General features: G+C 36.0%; 1 protein-coding gene across 1 annotated transcript; it reads right to left on the reverse strand.

The window, feature by feature from the left end:
• Positions 1–412: 412 nt before the first annotated feature.
• LOC131437031 (focadhesin) lies at positions 413–4564 on the reverse strand. Its single transcript, XM_058606074.1, has 5 exons — positions 3958–4564; positions 2693–3892; positions 1281–2463; positions 696–1226; positions 413–643 (listed from the first exon to the last, which is right to left on the reverse strand). Exons 1-5 carry the CDS (start codon positions 4458–4460, stop codon positions 488–490), a joined length of 3573 nt encoding a protein of 1190 aa, XP_058462057.1. The 5' UTR covers positions 4461–4564; the 3' UTR covers positions 413–487.
• Positions 4565–9213: the final 4649 nt, after the last annotated feature.

Genomic DNA, 9213 nt, shown 5'->3' on the forward strand with positions numbered 1-9213 from the left:
CATTACATTTGATAAAAATTCGCGTGACCTTTAAGCTGCACGAAACGTGTGCGCGCTAATTACATTTAAACATCGAACTTTTCTGACCATCAAATCGTTTTGTAATGCTTCGTGTGATGCTTGCTATCGAGCAGCATCTTTCTTCTGACATGTTTCATGTGAGACTGATGCTTTTGCAATAGTTTCGCTTATACTTATAGATTCGAGTGCCTTCACAGTTTCGCTTTTGCTTTGAATAACCAATCAGAGCGATGATCTTCAATTGATAAATCGCTTACTTCAGCAAAGCCATCGCTTTGAATGGTAAATTAAGTCTGGTTTGGTTATCCAATGGAAAAGTTTGAACGATATGTTTATCGTAACTGCAATGATAACACTAGTTTAAAACAAGGTAATAGAAAAAGAAACGTGGTTAACAGAAGTTTATTCATTGATAGTGTTCGATTTTTTATTATTCATAACTTTTTGCTACCTAATTACGATTGTATTACGGCATCCTCCGAAGTGAGATGCATTTTGACCATTTTTTAGATTGTTGAAAATAGGGCTGTTCTTTACAACAAATAAATGTATTTCGAAAACTTTCTGTGTAGCTTTCTGGAACACTTGGATGATTGTACAGGTGCTGTAGGAACTCGTAAATCTAAAACAAAACATAGTTATTACCCGAAAAAAAGTTAATTTTTTGTTTTTACCTTATTTTCAATATTTCGCAATAAATTCTGTTGAAATAACGTTATCAAGCTCAGTGGAAACAACAATAATCTTTCATCTAGTTCATTGATTATCATATCGCGAGCGCACAAAGAAGAATATCCGGACAATCCTATAATAGCCAACATGAACACATCCGTCATGAATAAAACCACTTCCATTGATTCCTGCTGTTTTTCGGCCAGCTTGGTCTGGATGTGACCTATTAATTCGACTATCCAGTCGTTCAAAGGTTTGGTATTTTGTAGTGATGTAACAAAAATCAAAAACGAATGCAAAAAAAATCTCTGCAGTTTTTCATTTCCTGTGGAAACTGTTTTTAATATGTCACTGAGACCTATCAGATGCATGTCGGGAACGGATTTGTTATATTTATGAATGGAAAACTGTAATTGTATTACTTTTTCCAATTTGAGTATGTTTCGTTTGTCGTTCCAGGTGCTAGGTTTAAGCAAAGAGCATACGTTTTTCGGTGGTAGAAGGCTGAATACTTCGATATATTTTCGGAAAGGCTGCGGAAATATTTTTTTTTAAATTTTACAGTGAACTACTAGACTTAAACTTACCTCACTATCAACAGTAAAACGACTGAACATATTTTCTATTGTTTCGCAAAGGTATTCAAAGTTTTCTTCATTTTGGTATGACTTACTAAAGATCCGTTTTAGGTATATAGTAACTTTTTCAAAGGGATCATGACCATTGAGTTCGTTGTTTTCCGAACACTCCAGTAAAAATTGCAATCCCAAATGGATAAACCGTTTGTAGATATCCGTTTGAACGGATTCTGTGACAATATCCAGCGATTCGAAAAACACTAATACAACTTCAGGTGCCAGATCCGTTTCAATCATTTCATTCATATAGTTTTCTATTAATCGTTTGGCGGTTCCTGAGTGAGGCATTTGTTTGATTGCAATTTGCAAGCAGCATTTCTTCATCTCAAAACAATTGTGGATATATTCGTGCAGAAAACACCAATCCAGGGGAGGTATTGGTTTCGGAAGTTTTTTGGCCAATATTCGGAGTAAATTGTACAGAAATAATCCATCGCTGTTAGAATGCTGCTTTATTTTTCGACTGATTAAACAATGAACCACAGCGGCTAGGATACTCTTGTTTGGTAAATACCGTAAATTGGGAGGTTCAGGTCGTCCAGGAGGAGTCAAATATATTCCACCTCGATAAGACTGCATCTCAATAGTAATATAATGTGCAACTAGGTCTCCAGCTTCTTCAATAGCACTGTGGTTGATGTATTGCACTAAGCGAACCCAACAATCTCCTGGGATCTGTCTCGCATCGATCGTGAAATCATCGTCACTGGGAAGAATGATTCCTTGTCGAAATACTTCAGGAATTTGAAAGATATTCATACTTTCTGGGGGGAAACACTTCAGCGCATCAAGCGCAGCGACAATTACTGCACGATCGTCGAAATCGGTGACGAAATTCCACAATTTCAAAACAATTTCATTAACTAGTTTCTCCTGTTCGATGGAATTTATTTGAATCGAAGGCACATTTGCGAAAAATTTACATAAACTGCGAATTATGCGAGGTCTTTTTTCATGAGTGAATTTGAATCCGAGTACCTTCCAGGTTGACACAATATTGACGACGTGGCTCTCGCAAAGACTAGCGATAGCGTCGAGCGCTAATGCTACAGCTGCCTCATTGTTTGTGTCCTCGGGATTACCAAGAATTTCAGAGAATAAATTGACCAGGTCGGCACCATGCTGTTGAGGCCTAGAAAGCATTGGAATGTTACAAAATAGTGCTAGTAGAAATTTGCTGGATTGTTCTTAAAAAAAATACGTTTAATTTAGAGGAGATCCTTAAAAATGTCTCATTCAAACTGTTCCATTCTGCACATCTCTCCTGACTTTTACACAAATTAAGTATACCATTGAAAACAGTATTAAGGTAGTATCTTTACATGCCAATATTGCGACGAATTCCCCAAATTCGTACTTACTTGATCAAGCAGATTTCTCTAACGGTGTAGGTTCTTGCTAACGTTGCTTCCCATGGATCCTCCTTAGGCCGTCGACTTGTGTCTTTGAGAATTTCGTATAGAAAAGGGTACGTTCTCGGTTCGGCTTTCCACAGCCGAAGATATAGGTCTAAACAAGTTGCTCGGTCAACATCATTTGCAAGTGCTTTCAAAACTCCAAGTACGTGATCTTTGGCTCCCATCGACGCCAAGCTTTGCAGTAAAAATAATCGTTTTTGTGGATTTGTGTCGTTTGCTAACATGAAGAGCAATGGCATACGAATATTCGATTCATTTTTTTCATTCAGCTTGGAAATTGTCAATATTTGTTCGAAGATAGTGTTCCAGTTTTCAAACGAAAAGTCATTTACATAGAAAAATGCTCGTCCAATTAGATTATTATTTTCCAAAAACTTTTGGTTGATAGTTGCACACTTAAAAAACGAATGGATAGTAACTTCACCCCTTTCTACAAGTAACCACCACCGTTTAAACTGTTGATATTTAGCCAAATCCTGGTGAAAATATATTTTCGAAGAATTTGAATAAATTGTTTCACTGCTAGCTTTGTGGGTACCGTTTAGAACAGTTTGTAGAAAAAAATCACAATGACCCAAATAACTATCGATGAAGGATTGCTGTCCCAAAAGTTGTACAGCTCCATCCATTAACATCAGTTGGCTTAGACGATTGCATCCATGATCTAGTAAAAATCGAATCACTCGCATCAAACAAAGAATATAAGCAGGAGACAATGACTGCAACAGATCCGCCAAAATCATTAGCAGTACACTGTAGTCTACATGTTTGTCGTCTTTCAAAGTATGTAGAATGGATAAAATCTGAAGAAAATTTTCCGATGGATCAAAATTAAAATCAATTAACTCTTTGGACACGCATGCCAGATATAAGCAAAGATCGCCACGAAAGGAATTGAACTTTTTGTCATTGGGAATAACATCTATTGCTTCCAAAAGTAAATTGTTAGTAAAAACAACCTTTTCTTTAGTGGAAGTTTTGTTCCAGAGTAGAATTTCATAAATCAATTGAAGTGCTGCGTCGTCATTGATTGCATATCTAAGTAAGCCACGCCATATTTTTAGGCTTTCTGGAAAACTTATTTCAACACAGAATATATACAGAAGAACGGGTCTCAAAAATTCGATACTATTTTTGCGAACTCTGAAAAATAAGATATGTACATATTAAGGTATATTTGAAATCTCTTTTAGTAGAAAAAAACATACAACTGATCATGGTGTTGACATATTTCCTTTATCTTTGTACCAAAATACAGCATGTTTGCTACCTCTCGATTATCAAGAAGTAAAATCAATGGATGTTGGGGTGTTCTAATATCGAAATGAGAGACATATTTTTCTTCTCCAAGGGTAGCACACCTTCGTCGTAGATCCAACAGAAGTAGCTCGAATATTCCATTACTGAAAGCTATAAAATGGGCTGAACTCGAACCGGTTAGTGCTGTTATCAAAATAGCTAAAACTTGTCCTAAATCTAAACAACCCGAGCGCACTAGTTGAAGAAATGCCTGTACTGCAATTTGTGTTGTTTGTGGATTGTCTGATTTACATAAACATTTTAGTAATTCAATCTCGTTTGCGGAACAGTCACTATCATTTGTACCGCTTTTTTTCGTTTTATTTTCAGTAAGTGTTTTAATTGCTTTATTGATTGAACTAGCAGTTGTTAGTATGGTCACTTTATCGTTTATGTATTTAAAATCATTCATTTTTTCGAATTAGTTCGTGCTTTAGACGTTTTAACACCTTTTTACACTAACGATAAACAGAGTCCCGGGAAGGCGCGCTGGGTTGATAATGATAAAGATGGAAAAACAAAACATAACAGTAATGTCAAAATATTAGAAGCAGGGATGCCATCAACCACATCGTAAAAATAAGGTAATGCATTTGCAAACCTTGCAAACAGTTTATATTGAAGAATCCAATCGGAGTGTTTATCACGAGATAGCGCGATGGTGATGCTTTTAAACAAATTCTCGGTTAATTTTTCAAAAGGGCGTATAAGCAAGTGACAGTTTCTCTTTGATTACTTTCCCTTCTATTAATTACCAAGCGGTTTCCACGTTTATCACTCAACTCTTTGCTAGAGTGCCTATAACCAGAGTGACGACTTCTCATCCGTAATGTTGGCAACAATTCAAAACATTTCATTAGCTTTACATTGAATTGACAGGTCGTTTGCTCGTTTGGAACTGGTAGCTGTCGCCACTCTGATTATAGTCACTCTACTCTTTGCATGAAATGATACCCGAAACTTTTGACTTTCAAACAGAATAGTGATATCAAAGAAAATCTTTTTAATCACATCACAATAATCGAAAGAGAGAGTGATTAAAGAGAAACTGTCGCTCGCTTATACGCCCTTATGAAAAATTACCCGAGAATTGTGCAATTCTCGGTTGATTTTCCAAACGGCCGTAAACTCTACTTATTAATTACCAAACGGTTTCTACATTTATCACTCAACTCTTTGTATAAATGATACCGGGAATTTTCGACTTTCAAACAGAATCGTAAAATTAACTTGTAAGGTTGTTCGCAACGCTGTTTTATTACGTATGGGCATAAATCGAATAAACATAGATTTCCCAGTGTAATAGTAATGTAGTTGAGCAACCCGTGACACCAAAAGTACCGTCTGGTGGAGAATGGGTGCGTAAATGCTCCTAAAATGCATGCAAAAAGTTGCCTGCGCATTTAACACAACCACAGTAGCATAAATCAAATAAACATAGATTTCTCACAGTACGGTGACACTAACAGCACCTCTAGTGACAAACTGGTGTACTTTTTTCCATTAGCTACTGTGGTTGTGTTAAATGCGCAGGCAACTTTTTGCATGCATTTTAGGAGCATTTACGCACCCATTCTCCACCAGACGGTGCTTTTGGTGTCACGGGTTGCTCAACTACATTACTATTACACTGGGAAATCTATGTTTATTTGATTTATGACAGTAGCTAATGGAAAAAAGTACACCCGTTTGTCACTAGAGGTGCTGTTAGTGTCACCGTACAGTGAGAAATCTATGTTTATTTTATTTATGGTATGGGTTAACCTATTTTAGATCTGCGACTAAACCATGTCAATCACAACGCTGTGATCTAGTTCTATTTTTCGAGCACAAATTTGAAACAGATTTTAAACTGCTCGACTAATTTGTTTCAAATTAATTAAAATTTGAAACACGAATAAAACACTGTTTTAAATTTTTTACGTGAGTGTGGGTGGCGAGATTCGACAGGCGAAATGTCAAAGCATCGAATGACATATCAGAAATTGTCAATATAAGCAGGAAATGTTCTGCACTGAATAATACAGTATAATTTAAAAGCACTGTAGTTCACTACCATCCAGAAATTTTCTCTAGAAGTTCGTGACAAAACTTTATATCGTTTTCTGAAATCATTTATTTTGTTTGTGTTTTTCTGATTTGAAATTTCACAGTGAGTTGACATGACTCCAATGCATTAACAGACAAATGTAGAACAGATTTTGAATCTTCGCGTTGAGATCATCAAGCTCGAGTTTTATTTTTGACAGTTTTAAATTATACGACAACCTGTCATTTTAGAACAGATATCCATCACAGCGTTGCGAATAGCCTAATCATGTCATAATTATTGAAACAGAAAGTAAACAAAGAGAAACTGTCACTTGCTCATACGTCCATTTGAAAAATCAACCGAGAATTTACTTGAATTCGAACGATTACTGCCGGTAGAACCTTACAAATATGCGTAAAAAAATAAATATTCACGTATTATCTAAAAACGTATGAAAAAAACTGTCCAATATATTTGAAAATCTCAGATGAAATCTGAGGTTGATTATATACAAATACAAATTTAATAGGGATGATAAAACATGTGCATACTGATGAATACAACCAATTTTGTTCAAAATTTATCAATTGATTATTATTATTCATGATTAAATGTAAGCAAAAATATAACATAAGAAAACATCAGCAAAAATCTGAAAAATATCACCATTGTTTAGTTGTAGACTCGCCACCTGGGAAGCGCAGCTATAGTGTCCGTGAAATGTGTGTTGCTAATGATTTGTTCGAAAAATGCGAGAGCTGAATATCTTGGTGTCTGTTAAAATCTGAAATAAAAAGCATTGTTTCATTTTCTACTTATTGCGGTTAGCAAAGCCTGCGATCACTGCGATGAAACTTTCAACGGGTTAGCACGTTGTATCGTGTTAGTCCGGAAAAATCGAGTATTTCGCAAGAAAGAAAGGATTTTTATCCGTACTTTGACGACTTGGATTTTCGCTTGTAGTCCAGTGAAAAGAAGTCCACGAATCTGACAGTATAGCCTAAGTTGCTGTGCCATCAAATCGGCATCATCTCAAGTGAGGTGACGCCAACCAGAAGAAATGAGAAGAAGCAGAAGAAGAAGAAGAAGAAGAAGAATAAAAAGTAATAGCAGAAGAAAGAGAAGAAGAAGAAGAAGAAGAAGAAGAAGAAGAAGAAGAAGAAGAAAGACTGCGATACGACAAGCCAGCGACAAAATGCCGCAAAGATAGTGAAACTGTAATTCGCATCGATTTTACCCTTCGAGATAACAAGCCAGAAATGTTTTCAGTGATTGAGCACAGTGCCTTGCGGCATGTTTTATTCGTCTGTAGAACAGGCACTATGTGTGCTGTTTAAAATTGGTTATTTATAGTGTTTTCCGCATATACATTTGTGCATGTTGTTTAAGGGTGATGCCAGAGAGAAAGCGACACGCGATTCGAAGCTAAACTTGACAGGATCGTAGTACTAGCCATGCAATGATTCTGTACGCTATGAATCGGCTGCGAAGTCTGTTGAAACAGAAAGGTCAAGTTCTACAGAAGGGATGCCCAGACATTGCTTTTCATGTCAGAGCGAGCGCGATGCGATGAGTCACTAGTCGCAATACATCGAGCTCTCTCTGACATTCGTGTCATTTTTCTGTTGAACTTAAATGAACGGAGCTCTATTCCGCAACTCCTAGCGAACTATCAAGTTTCGCATCGCTTCGCTTCGCGTCGCGTTCAGATAGAATCTGATTTTCAGATAAAACATATTTTGCCAAAATCACTGAGAAGCTTTGATTGAACAGGATTTATAAACGAAAAAAACTTATATTATGACAGCAACAAAATTAGTATAATTCCTTGTGCAACCAAACGAGTGAGTATGTGTTTTGGCTAAGAAATAAATCTATGTGTCGATCTTAAGTATTGACAATCCTTTTTTTTTTGCAGTAGTTAGGATCGAAATATAATTAGGTTTAGCTGATAATACTATCAATTACTATGATAATACTATCAATTACTATGAACTGTACAACGTTAAACTAAAATTCAATTGTTTGTTTAATCAGTTTAAGATATTCAACATTATCATGTACACAGTAATTTCAACCATTAGCAAGGAGAAAAGGCATGGTCAAATTTCTGATTATACTAATATAACATTATGTACTTTACCATGAGCATCTGTCCTTTATGCACGAGTTGACTGTTCAATGTTCAGTTGGTCTTACAAACTAAACGTCATATGTTCGAGCCCCGACCTGGAATGATTCTTAATGTCAGTAGAAACGTCCCAAGCAACCAGAAGTTTCACAATTACTTAAAAAATCCACTTTCTTGCTGCTTAAAAGTACACGAGGAACTTTTGAGAACTTGAAAGTACAGATAAAGTTCCGCGTGAACTTTCTAGTTGCTTAAGAAAACACGTGGCAATTTTTGACAGTTCGAAGTATAGAACAAGTTCCGCGTGAACTTTCTCGCTGCTTAAGAGTACCGTGGTATTTTTGGCAACTTAGAAGTACAGAACAAGTTTGGCGTAAACTTTTTCGTTGCATAGAAGCTGAACAATGTATTCTAGAAGCAGCTTAGAAGTTTGTTCGGTTGCGTCGCGCGAACTTTTAAGTGTGGATAACTACTTAAAAAATGGGCTGCTTAGAAGGCTATTGATTCACTCATATTACAAACAATTTTATTATAAATTACTGAACACATTTCCAATGGTATGGAGAAAAAATACCTAAAAATGCTACCTTAAATACAACAAGAGACACTCACGATTATGTTCTTCCTATTCTTGTACAGAGTAAATTTCGAAAAAGGCGTCCCACAGTAAAGTAATAAGTATTCACGTAAGAATAAAAACACACACACACACACAGAAACATTTAGCGATTTTGACGAACTGATTCGAATTGTATATGACACTCGGTCCTCCGGTCATAAAACTAAATAAAAGGTTTTACCATCTCATGAGCTCTTGTTGAATTTTATTCGGATTTGACTTCCGGAATGCTAGGGTAGTAAGTGTTAAAAATTTCAAGCCCTTAATGGTTCATTGGCTATTGATTCACTCATATTACAAACAATTTTATTATAAATTACTGAACACATTTCCAATGGTATGGAGAAAATATACCTAAAAATGCTACCTTAAATACAACAAGA

The sequence above is a fragment of the Malaya genurostris genome, chromosome 3 (assembly GCF_030247185.1).
Source record: "Malaya genurostris strain Urasoe2022 chromosome 3, Malgen_1.1, whole genome shotgun sequence".
NCBI lineage: Eukaryota > Metazoa > Arthropoda > Insecta > Diptera > Culicidae > Malaya > Malaya genurostris.

What these genes read in the sequence shown, in the direction of transcription:
- LOC131437031 (XM_058606074.1), bottom strand. Translation starts at nt 4,460, where the DNA reads ATGAATGATTTTAAATACATAAACGATAAAGTGACCATACTAACAACT. An exon ending in GTTTTACTGTTGATAGTGAG is followed by an intron (nt 1,227 to 1,280) that starts GTAAGTTTAAGT and finishes ATATTTCCGCAG; the next exon opens with CCTTTCCGAAAATATATCGA. An exon ending in TGCGAAATATTGAAAATAAG is followed by an intron (nt 644 to 695) that starts GTAAAAACAAAA and finishes GTTTTGTTTTAG; the next exon opens with ATTTACGAGTTCCTACAGCA.